The 12,021-nt window shown below is 43.8% G+C and overlaps 1 protein-coding gene across 1 annotated transcript; it reads right to left on the bottom strand.

The window, feature by feature from the left end:
• Window positions 1–311: 311 nt before the first annotated feature.
• LOC143516152 (olfactory receptor 51E1-like) lies at window positions 312–1,244 on the bottom strand. The gene has a single exon (XM_077007741.1). The coding sequence runs from the start codon at window positions 1,242–1,244 to the stop codon at window positions 312–314; it is 933 nt and encodes a 310-aa protein (XP_076863856.1).
• Between the last annotated feature and the right edge of the window lie 10,777 nt (window positions 1,245–12,021).

Here is a 12,021-nt window from a genome sequence, read left to right as displayed (position 1 = left end):
CAGAACAAGAAGGTTACACAGACTTTAGTTCAAAGTTCAAAGTGTTTATTGTCATATGCACCGAGGAAACAGGTTACTTAGTTACAATGAAAATCTTACTTTGCTCCTCGCTAAGAATGCCACAGGAAATATACACTAAATAAAATAATAATATAATAATAAACATAAACTACTACAGTAGAGGATCTTAAATTTACACCAGAGAATAAATTACAGTGAAAAAAAATGTACAATGTATAAATGTGTATTCTATATATGTGTTTTTGTTGAAAACCAGTCTTATAAATATATATAGAAATATCTTTCTAAAATTACATGGGTGTTTTTCCCCCCAAAATTATTTGCTTAATCCTCGTAAAAATCTCCTGCAGTTTCAATCCATATATAATAGGATTTATTAGAGGAGGAACAACTACAATTTCAACTGAAAGTATCATAGGTATAATTTGTGGTATGTTTGCTTCTAATCTGTTATTGATAACTTCAAAACATGATGTGATGCCAAAACTGATAAAAATTAAAAGATGTGGTAAGCAGGTCTGTAGAGCTTTTCCTCTGAAATCTTTGGAATTCTTCAAACAAACAGCAAGTATTCTTATATAAGAGAACACTATAAAGATGACTGGTGGAAATACAGCAATGCCTAAAACAAACAGTCCAAATGAATTGTTAGCAGATATGTCTCCACAACTTAATTTAGCTATGGAATAATTAGTACAGTATATTCTGTTCAATTTGGATTTACACAGATGAAGTTGGTATGTTAGAATTGTTACTATACCATTTTCACAGGAAGGCAAAAACCAACATAAAACTAAAACCTTTTTGACAGTGGACATTTTTACAAGAGTTGCATACTGTAAAGGTTTACATATGGACACATATCTGTCAAAGGCCATAGCAGATAACAGTGTAAATTCTGATGAAGCATATGTATAAATGCAAAAAGCCTGCAACACACAGCCATGGTAAGAAATCACTTGTTGTTCAGAGAGTAAATCACTAAGTAGTTTAGGATAAAGAGCTATTGATCCAAAAAGAGAATTGAAAAGCAAAGCAGCAATGAATATATACATTGGCTCATGGAGTCTTTTGTTTGTGAATATAACATATATAACAACAATATTAAAGAGAAGTATGAATACATAAACTGCAAGGGTAATTATAAAGTAAACATATCTGTACTTCTCCAATTCCACATGGCCCTCCAGAGTTAAGTATGTAGCATTAGTAAAGTAATCCATGGCTATTTATTAAATTATCCATAAGTCCATAAATGTGACAACTCATTTGTAGGCATGATCAAGTACTGAACATTCCAAGGGTTTTCAGTCAAGCATCATCATGTAGGTGCAGAAGAGCTCTGATGAGCCAAACAGCTATGAGTTCATTTATATATTCTCACCCATATGCATGTTCATTAAAGGTTGATGATTCACAGATTGTTAAGTCCTGCCCAGTATTGCAACAGTGAGACAAAAATGCACAAGAACTACAGATCTCACTGATTTAAATCAGGAAAGTGATGTTTTTTTTTTACCAATTATGTAACAATATTAATTATTTAATTTGAATAGTACTCAAACTACATTTTTATAATCCTCAGACAATCATCAAAATAATTTGAGTAGTCATTTTACTGACAAACAAATAATATATTTGAGTCTCAAAAGAGCAGAGCTTCCAACAGGAAGAGTGGCTGAGGTACAAGACAGAGATCGCTTGCTAGACTAATAACTGGAGCTGCACAAATGCTGCTACCTAGCCTAGTGCTAGTAGATGTATGCATTCTTGCAAATAAGATGAGTTGAGGATTTATAACCCAGCATAAAATCAGGGCCTTCAGTGTGCTTGTTTTCATGAAAACATGACACAGCACACTAAACACAGCTTCAGACTCATACCTTCTACACCACAGGTGTCAAACTCAAGGCCCGCGGGCAACAAAAAAAAAAGAAAAGAAAAAGTCAAATATGTGCAGTGACCAAAAATTACATTTGCCACAATTGTTACCCTCAAAGTGACGACACTGCAGTGTTTCAATATCGATACCATTTCCCCAATAAGTGTAATTGAGAAATACAAATAATGATCCCAAAATGTCCAGGAAGAGAAAAATCAATGCAAATAGAAGGGTGTTTTAAGAAATATGGGAAAGCAAAATATGTTTGTGCTTCAATGAGAAAAAACAGTATGTCTTTTGTGTTATGAAGCGGTGTCTTTTGTGTTATTTTTGTGTTTAAAAGCGGATTGTACTTGTCAAAAAGTACAATCTACGTCAGCATTTTGAGACCAAATGGAGCTAAGTATGCCAAAATTAGGCATCAAGAAAAAACAAACAAATTGCCAAACAACAATTGCAATAGAATGTGTTCGCGAAAGCCACAACCACAAACAGTATTGATGGAAACAGGGTTGAGGTGCAAACAGAGTTGAGGTGCACATTTAATTCTGCTGTGATTTGGGCAGCCGTAGTTTGTATGTGATGTGATTTGGGCAGCCGTATGTTTTTTTTTACTGTGCTCTTACCCTGCTAATTGAACCTTCACACTCTGCTCTTACTGGTGCAATTAATGAAGATTGGCCACCAGGCTGGTCCAATTTAGCCATGGAACCTCCCACACTAAAATGACAGGTGTTTCAGTTTCATTATCCAACCCCTGTATATGGATCATTTTACAAGTATTTTATCTTCCACTGTACCACAATGGATCTAATTGTTCTGTGTTTTTCTGCTCAAAGGAGTAAGGACGGACTACTGGTTGGCCACTGTTTTTCCCATCTGTTTTTGTACCTTTTGAATTTGGTAAGTATATTGGCAGATGTTGACCTTGTTTAGCCAGATTCTGGAGAAGGGTAATGCTGCAGGCCGGAGCCCCTGTGGGCGTGGGTAAAGGGCGTATCATGTGTCAATCATTTTCGAATGCAGCCAATCAGATACTAGACTTTCGTTGTCAATCAATTTTTATTAAGCCAATTATCAGCCAGAGTTAGCTGTCAATCATTTTTTAATGCAGCCAATCATCTTAACAGATCTGCCAAAAGAAGGCGGAAACTGCACGGAGAAGCTCTTTAAACAGAAGTATATGCCGCTCTTACACAAAAGTAGCTGAATAAAAACATTAGAAGAGCCATGACTTTAGACATTTTAAAATCAAAGTTTAAAATACTTCTCACTTGTTATTCTGGAACGGCACTTTAATGTTTTTTTCCTTTATTGCACGTATTGCATCATTTGTACATCATATATATGTGGCGAGTGTAAATTGGTAGCGGAGGGGAGGTGTAAATAGACACAAATTATGTATTATATCGCGATCGATCGCCATGTATAAGCGCCTCCGCCGAGCAGAGCGTTGAGGAGCGATTTCGATTGGAGGATCGTGCTCTATTTTTTATTATTAATTTTTTTGCCGATGCTGGTCCAGCGTGTCGCGTGCCACTGATTATGCCTCGGCGTGCCAACGGTGGCCCGCGTGCCATAGGTTGCCGACCCCTGCTGTAGAGCCTTTGAATATTATAACCATTGTCGAAATTAAGCTCAGCAAGTAAAGTAAAAGAAGGACGCGATCACACAGTCTCATTGAAAATGTAGGAGTTAATGAATAAAGTGCACCAACGCAAAACCCGTGACATAATCCAAATAAAGTTTGAAGACTAGTATTGTTTTGATATAATCAAATGACGATGGAGTGTTGGAGTTATCGGACAGAGTTGATCAAATCAGAGTTAATCCAACTCAATGACTCCCGCAAAGATGTAATTAAACTCTGCCCACGAATTTCTCTTGGCGAAAGATGTACACGGTGAGCATACAATAGCTAGCTCTCCATAATTATGAGGATTAAAAGCAATGCCTGATTATATCAAAACAATACTGGTCTTCAAACTTTATTTGAATTATGTCACGGGTTTTGCGTTGGTGCACTTTATTCATTAACTCCTACATTTTCAATGAGACTGTGTGATCGTGTTCTTCTTTTACTTGCGCTACATTACTGGTCACATCTGATCTTAATTTCGACAATGGTTTTAATATTCAAAGGCTCTACAGCAGGGGTCGGCAACCTATGGCACGCGGGCCACCGTTGGCACGCCGAGGCATAATCAGTGGCACGCGACACGCTGGACCAGCATCGGCAAAAAAATTAATAATAAAAAATAGAGCACGATCCTCCAATCGAAATCGCTCTTCAACACTCTGCTCGGCGGAGGCGTTTATACTTTGCGATCGATCGCGATATAATACTTAATTTGTGTCCATTTACACCTCCCCTCCGCTAACAATTTACACTCGCCACATATATGTATGATGTAAATTATGCAATACGTGCAATAAAGGGAAAAAAAACATTAAAGTGCCGTTCCAGAAAAATAAGTGAGAAGTATTTTAAACTTTTATTTAAAAATGTCTAAAGTCATGGCTCTTCTAATGTTTTTATTCAGCTACTTTTGTGTAAGAGCGGCATATACTTCTGTTTAAAGAGCTTCTCCGTGCAGTTTCCGCCTTCTTTTGGCAGATCTGTTAAGATGATTGGCTGCATTAAAAAATGATTGACAGCTAACTCTGGCTGATAATTGGCTTAATAAAAATTGATTGACAATGAAAGTCTAGTATCTGATTGGCTGCATTCGAAAATGATTGACACATGATACGCCCTTTACCCACGCCCACCGGGGCTCCGGGCTGCAGCATTACATATATGAGATTCTGTGTTAGCCTATCATTTTGATGCATTTCCTTATCTCTGGGTCCCTTGTGGTATCAGACCATTGGCTAAGCCTTGGGTTTTTTGGCCAAAGTGTGGGCTGAGTGTATTTTGTTTATAGTCTGCGCTATTTTGTGTTTGTGTGTTTTTTTTTTGGTTATTTTATGCTTATAATCTTGTTTGATTTATTTATCCACCCTGCCCTAATATTATTGGTGTGTAGTGTGTTTTTCCTCTTTCTTTCTTTTTTGCTTGAGTATATGCTTTTGAGTAGGTATTAGTGTGGGTTTGGTTTCACTTGCTTTATTAATTTATTTTGTTAGTGTGTAGGTGCTTTGGGGCAGTATTTGTATTTTTTGGGTTGTAGTGTAATGGTGATTACAGTTGGTGGTAGTTGATAAAAATAAGTGGGAAAATCAGTGGTTGGCCTGGTGATTCTGGTGGAGACTGGTGATTTAGATGACAACAGCGACCTGGGAGAGGACTGTGGCTTTGTTTATTTTGGTGTACCTTTTATGGACTGAGTTATTCTTGTCTTCTTTGTTGCTGTGCAAAAAATTTTCTTTGTTTTTTTTTTATGTTTGGTTTATTACCAAACTGTGTGTGTAGCAACCAGCTAGCGCTGCAAAGTTTTTTTTTTTCCTTTGTCAGGGAGTTTATACCCACTAGTGAGGAGGAGCTGGAGGCTAAATCGAGCAGTGTAGCATTGGAGCACGTCGGATGAACTCCACTTAGATTTGTGCATCCGCCTGTACGTCAGGTTCGTCGTTCAGAACAAGCGCTGATAGTCTTTGACTTATTGGATTGAGAAGCCAGAACCGAGGTTAAGTTCAGCCCGATCTCTGAAAGGGAATTCATTTTAAGTAGCTGTGCTCAATTAGCCTTCTAAGTCGGTTCTTCCAGCGGCAACTGCGTGAGGGGGAATAATTGCCTGCCATATACCCATGCCCTTATGTCTCTAATGGAAGCCGTAAAACATTGGGACTCTTCATGCTTTGCCAACTCTGATTTTGTTCTAAGTGACCAGTTTATTGAATACGTGGAGGATAATTCATTGAGAAGGGAGTTACGGCAACAGATTTTTTTTCCAGCTGATTGGAAGATGTCCTGTAGTGGAGATTATGATTGAGGGCAGTGCCGTTTCAAGGTATTTGGGGGCCCCAAGCAAAGACACCAACCGCCCCCCCAACCTAAGTATGTGATTACCCGGGACTAGGGTTGCCACCTAGGTCTGACAAAAAACAAGGACACTGTCATACTGACACAGGGTGGCGAGTGTAATCTGTTGAGCGGGGGGGGGGGGGGGGTTGGCGAACGTAAGTTGTTGGACGGGGGGGGGGGGGTGCGAACGTAAAATGTTACCGGAGGGGTTTAAAATGGACACAGCAAGAAAAAAACAGATTTAAAGTGTGCAGAAACAGTCTGAATCGTGGTTTTAACTAACCTAATTTTTTCCGGGACTGAATATTAAAAAGAAGAAAACCGGGATAAACCGGGACAGCCCGGGAAAACCGGGACAGGCACGTGAAAACCGGGACAGGTGGCAACACTAGCTGGGACGTATATATTGTTTTTAGCCTACCTGCTGCTAAATTACACCATTTGTACAGGTAGGCCTAATTTATCCAGTGTAAATCATCACTTACCACTGTCTTGTGTTTTTTTGTGTTCCTCTTTCTTCTTTTGTTTTCTCTTTTGGCTTCCTGATGTATAAATTCGCTTCATGGTTAAGTTTCATATTTGCCGGCGTCTAAAACTTGGCTGTCTGCCAGGACAGTGTCTGCCTGCCTTCAGCAGCTGGTGGGAGGGGCCCCTTGAGGGGGATTCTGAGAACAGTGTCATTGCTCATGACTTTGAGAATGTAAAGGGGGGCTCACACAGTTTGTCGCTGCATTTAATTCTTAACCTGTGGTTGTCTGGGGGCCCCAGGCCAGCTTGGGGCCCCAAGCAATTGCCTGGTTTGCCTGCACCATCGCGACGGGCCTGATTGAGGGTGTGGCTATACTTTGTTTATTAGATACGAGGTCTATGGTAAGTGTCACGTTGAGGACCCCGGCCCCTCCCTTTTGGGCGTGTGTTTACGTCGTCCACGTGCTTTGTCTGCGTCGGTGGATCTTCGTGGTTATGATTATGTCTTGTGATAATCCGTCTCACCTGTGACTCATCTCGTAATTACGTGGGGCTAATGTGGTTTGTCTATTTAATGTGCGCTCGCGCAGTGTCCTGTGCTCGTCGTTGTCTAATGTTTACACGTCTCTGTGTACCGTTAAGTGTTCTACGCACGATATTTGTATTGATATTAAAGTGACGTTTGCTGCCACTGAAGGATTTGTGTCTCATCCTTGATGCCGCACCCATCGTCACAGAACGACGAGCCATTTCGAGACACCCAGAAATGCCAGGCTACACGACTCTGCCGAAGAAGGGGCAGCGCCCCAGCAAAAGGCACCACCGTGCATCTTCCTCCCCCCAGCGCCGCAAGGATATGCAGACGCTGCAACAGCTCAAGTCTGACCCGGTGTGTGCCTACATGTTGTGCGCCGCTCGGGAGTCCTCCTCCCCCAAGAAAGCGGCTCAGTACCGTGAGGAAGCAGTATGGGCGTGGCGGGAGAAGCATCCCTCTTCGTCGCGGGAACTCTCGCCCATACGGTTGGGCGTCCACGAGCTAGAGGAAGAGGACTTCCCCCCGTGCCAAGAGGCCACACCGATGGTCGAGGAGCTGGACAAGGACCCGGTGTGTGCCTATCAGCTGGCCTCAGCCCGGATGCTTGAGAGCAGGGACTCCGAGCTGGCGGAGACCCTCCGCCAGGACGTGGTGCGTATTTGGAGGAAGCGACACTCTCCTCCATCCCGCGCCCTCTCGCCTCTGAGGGTGGGCTCGTGCGTCATCTGTGCCACCAAGTCCACCCCAGAGAGCGAGTTCGGGGAGGAGGACTCTGAGGAGGAGGAGCAGGATGACGAGGAGGAAGGCTACCCTCCGTCGATATGCGACACCTCCACTGTCGACTACGGTGGGGAAGGAGAGGAGGACTACCCCCCGTCAGTGAGCGACGCTTCCACCGTCGACTATGGTGAAGAGGAGTCGGAGGAGTCGGAGGAAGAAGACTACCTCCCTCCGCCCATAGTTCCCTCTCCCACTGTAGGGGAAGGCGGGGAAGAAGAGGAGGAGGAGGACTACCCTCCATCGGAGTGCTCCGCACCCACCGCTGAATACGGTGAGGTGGAGGAGGACTCCTATACGGAGGAGGACAGTCTGCCCCCCTCGGAGAGATCTGCCGGGACTGTTAAAGGGAGTTTGGATAGGAGTCCACCCTCCGATCGCTCTGGCGAGAGCGCAATGGACTACTCCTGGGGTGGCAACCCGGAGCAGTCCATGGAGTGGAGCTGAAGGACAGAGGAGGAGATGGACACTGAAGGGGAGCTCCCATGCGGCCCGCACGGGGTGCCTGTCAGCCGCGCTGCACCAGGCGCGTACGCCAGCCGCGCTGCACCAGGCAGGTCCGCCAGCCACGCTGCTCCCAGTGGAGGCTTCGCAGCAAAGGCTGGAGGAGGACCGACCACCACAGCGCCTGCAGCTCCCGAGCTCTCTCCCCTCATCGCTCTACTCCTGGCGCGTAGCTTGGCGCCTGTTTCATGTTTGTCTGTCCCAGTGTTTGTGAGTCTTCCCGTATGTGTACCAAACCCCTTTTTCCCTTTTGTTCCTCTATGTGTGAATGTACCTGTGTGTGTATTCATGTCTGTTCCATTGTGTTTGTCTAACATCTTTTCCCCTGTATTCCCAGGGAGGGTGTTCTAGGCGGTTCGTGGCGGACGCTTCACCGAGGGAGGTCACCTCCCAGACGCAGGACTGAGCGCGTCGGATCCGCCCATCGTCGTGGGTTCGGGGCACTCGGTCCTGTTGGCACCCCGGGACGGGTAGTGCTCTTGGAGGGGGCGTCTGTCACGTTGAGGACCCCGGCCCCTCCCTTTTGGGCGTGTGTTTACGTCGTCCACGTGCATCGTCTGTGTCGGTGGATCTTCGTGGTTATGGTTATGTCTTGTGATAATCCGTCTCACCTGTGACTCGTCTCGTAATCACGTGGGGCTAATGTGGTTTGACTATTTAATGTGCCCTCGCGCAGTGTCCTGTGCTCGTCGTTGTTTAATGTTTACATGTCTCTGAGTACCGTTAAGTGTTATACGCGCGATATTTGTATTGATATAAGTGACGTTTGCTGCCACTGAAGGATTTGTGTCTCATCCTTTACGCCGCACCCATTGTCACAGTAAGTACTATAAACTGTCAGCTCTTCAAAGAACAATTACAAGGCCGACTTCAGCCCACTCTGTAGTCTTGCTCATGGTTGAAGTTAAAAGCTGCAAATGGTTTAGACATCCCCTATCTAGGGTACTTGGAAGTAGATGTCTGTATCTTGTCATGGCCAATATGGGTATACTGATTACTAAAAGTGTTGGTGAGGTGGATACCCACCCATTTAAATGATTTATTCCAGGGCAGGTGGGAATGAACATAATCAGCCAGTGCTACAATGAGTTTTTTGTACAGAATGGGAGTGCTGTTTTTAGTTCTTTGGAAATGCAAACTGAGAGGCAAGCATGGTGGCGAGCATTTTCACAATGTCAACAACTGGGGCCGACTTTACAGGATGGTAAAGTGGGTACAGTTCGAGTGCAGCGGGGTCCAGTAGTGTGTGTACCAGCAGGCACTATGAAGTTGGTGTCAGCATCATGGCATGAGGGGTTGGGATCTGCTCTTTCCTCTGGCCTGTTGGAGGCTGGAGCCAGTATCTTTCATGGAGGGAAAGTTGCCTAGTAATCTCCTAGTTCCATCTGCCTTCTTGTCAGTTATGCATGGTGGTGTACAGGTACTGGTTGTTAATATTGGCCCCCAAGATAGGTGGCTTCGGCCTAAGGTGGTGTTGGGCAAACTTCACATTGTACAGTCTTGTCATCACCGTCATACAGTACAGGTCCAATGGGGTGAGCTGCACCAGGTAGCCACTATTACGGCTGTGCCACATGAAGTAGATTGTTCTAGTGATTTCTCCCAACTCAGTTGGCCTACCTTGTCAGTCACAGAACAAGACACAGCTCGTGCCCTTTGGGAGAAATATAAGACGATATTTAGTCAGCATGATGGGGATTTGGGTTGCACTACATTGGTTCATCTAACCACTGTTGGATTCAACCCCAGTGAAGCAGAGGTACCGGTGTCTTCCCCGTCACAATATGAGCAGAACAGGGAAAAGACAGCATTTTGTATGCTTTTTGGATTGTTTGAATTCCACTGGATGCCTTTTGGCTTATGCAATGCACCAGGTAAATTCCAGAGGCTAATGGAGATCTATATTTGGAGATCAGAGTTTTCATGCCTTGTTCTCATACATGGATGATATGGTTATCTTTTCCCAGACATTTCAGAAGCACTCCAGTGGTTGGAGATGGTGCTGCGGCGCTTGCAGGAGTATAACTTGAAATTGAAGTTGAAAAAATATCAGTTCATCCAGGCTGAAATTAGTTTTAGGCCATGCCATTTCTGCTGCAGGGGTAGCTACAGATCCATAAAAGATTTGGGCGGTTGCTGAGTGGAAGCGACCATCAACTGTAAAGGAACTGAGGTCCTTTTTGGGTTTTGCCTCTTATTACAGGCGGTTTGTGAAGGAGTTTGCCACTTTGGCAGGACCTCTACACCAAATATTGGGCAGGTTACAGGGTACTTGGAAGCGGCCTAAGCCGGAGGTGCCAGGCTGTATAGACCAATATTGGGAAGATGCTTGTGAACGTGGCTTTGAAGGAGAAGTTAGTGCTCTTGTGTTGGTGTATGCTGATTTTACCCTTCCTTTTATACTTGAGATCGATGCCAGCCATGCAGGATTGGGGGCAGTATTAGCTCAGGAATAGGAGGGGCAACGGCAGCCTATTGCATTTGCTAGCCGAGGGTTGCGACCTAGTGAGTGTATCATGTCAAACTACAGCTTGATGAAATTAGAGCTTTTAGCCTTTAAAACCCCTTTGCCCAGGAGCGCCCCCTGCTGGGCCCACCGGTGGGCCCAAAATGAATTTGATGTCAAATCACGTATTAAACATTGACGGAATAAAAAAAAAAACAAATAAATAAATAAAAATTCTTATCCCATCTACATGCATACTGATTGTCAGCTGTCTACTTGCAGCCGATCACGGGAAATCCGGCTTTGTAGTTGTTGAAAACCACAAGGGTCTCTTTAAATGTCTGTTTAAAAGACACGTTTACAACGTAAGATTAAATGTTTAGTCACCTAAAATTCATTTACTAACAAAGCTTCAATATCACACTTTAAAAAGTAGATAGAAATTAGATAAATACCTTTATTTGCTTGCTTAATTCATTGCAAAAAATTGCATAATTCTCGCCTTTTGCCGAGAACAACAAACGATTCTCAACATCGCAGTGTTGTGTTACGTTATCTGTCCTTGAATTGCAAAGCTACATCTATCTACTCTTGAAATCCCTCGTTTTCATTGGACCAGAGTGAGGTGGTTACTTTGAATGACTGACTCTGCATAGCGAGGTGTAAAAGGGCGAGGGGTAGTGGGCCAAGCAAGCTTCGACAGTGACGAGCTGACACCTTCGACATGATTCATAGCTATTCTAAGCTAAGATAAGCTAAGCTCTCCAGAACACACACAATTGACTATGTTGGGCGAAACTGATGCAGTCGTGGATTATTTTTGTTAGTTGATATTTTGATTGCATATACTTTTTGACATCATAGAAAAGAAATGGCTTACTTTGGATGGAGTTTACATTGGGTTGTTTGGGTACAGGATTGAACCGGAACAGCTACGAAGATCTATGAAGGACTCATTTGTATGTGTGAGTATGAATAAACAATTGTGCATAAGAGAATTCATACTAAATACACCTAAATATTAGATCATTAGATGCCACCATATGGAAAAGAAAGAGGGACGATTCACTTTGTATGGGACTATATGTGGCACAGAGGACATTTTAAGTCAAGTGTAAATTATTAGCTGTTAAGACAGTCAAATGCGTGTTTTCCACTACGCTGGTTTTAAAAGTATTAGCGGCTCGCTAGGCTTGTAAACAAACCGCGCATCATGAAAATGTAGCAGTGTGTCACCCCATTTGTGCAGGTGAGTCCGCGTGAGACGCACGCTGGGGAGCTGCACGAAACCAGGCAAAGAGCCGCATGCGGCTCGCGAGCCGCGGGTTGGCCACCCCTGCACTACACTGTCAACAAACCTGAGTGATCATGTGCAGTTACGGGATGACAGCACCAGCACCCCATAGTTGGTGGGGCTTATA

This window comes from Brachyhypopomus gauderio, chromosome 6 (assembly GCF_052324685.1).
Source record: "Brachyhypopomus gauderio isolate BG-103 chromosome 6, BGAUD_0.2, whole genome shotgun sequence".
Lineage (NCBI taxonomy): Eukaryota > Metazoa > Chordata > Actinopteri > Gymnotiformes > Hypopomidae > Brachyhypopomus > Brachyhypopomus gauderio.
This window is presented reverse-complemented; position numbering and strand designations above follow the sequence as displayed.

Coding starts and splice junctions, on each gene's coding strand:
- LOC143516152 (XM_077007741.1), bottom strand. CDS start 1,244: ATGGATTACTTTACTAATGCTACATACTTAACTCTGGAGGGCCATGTG.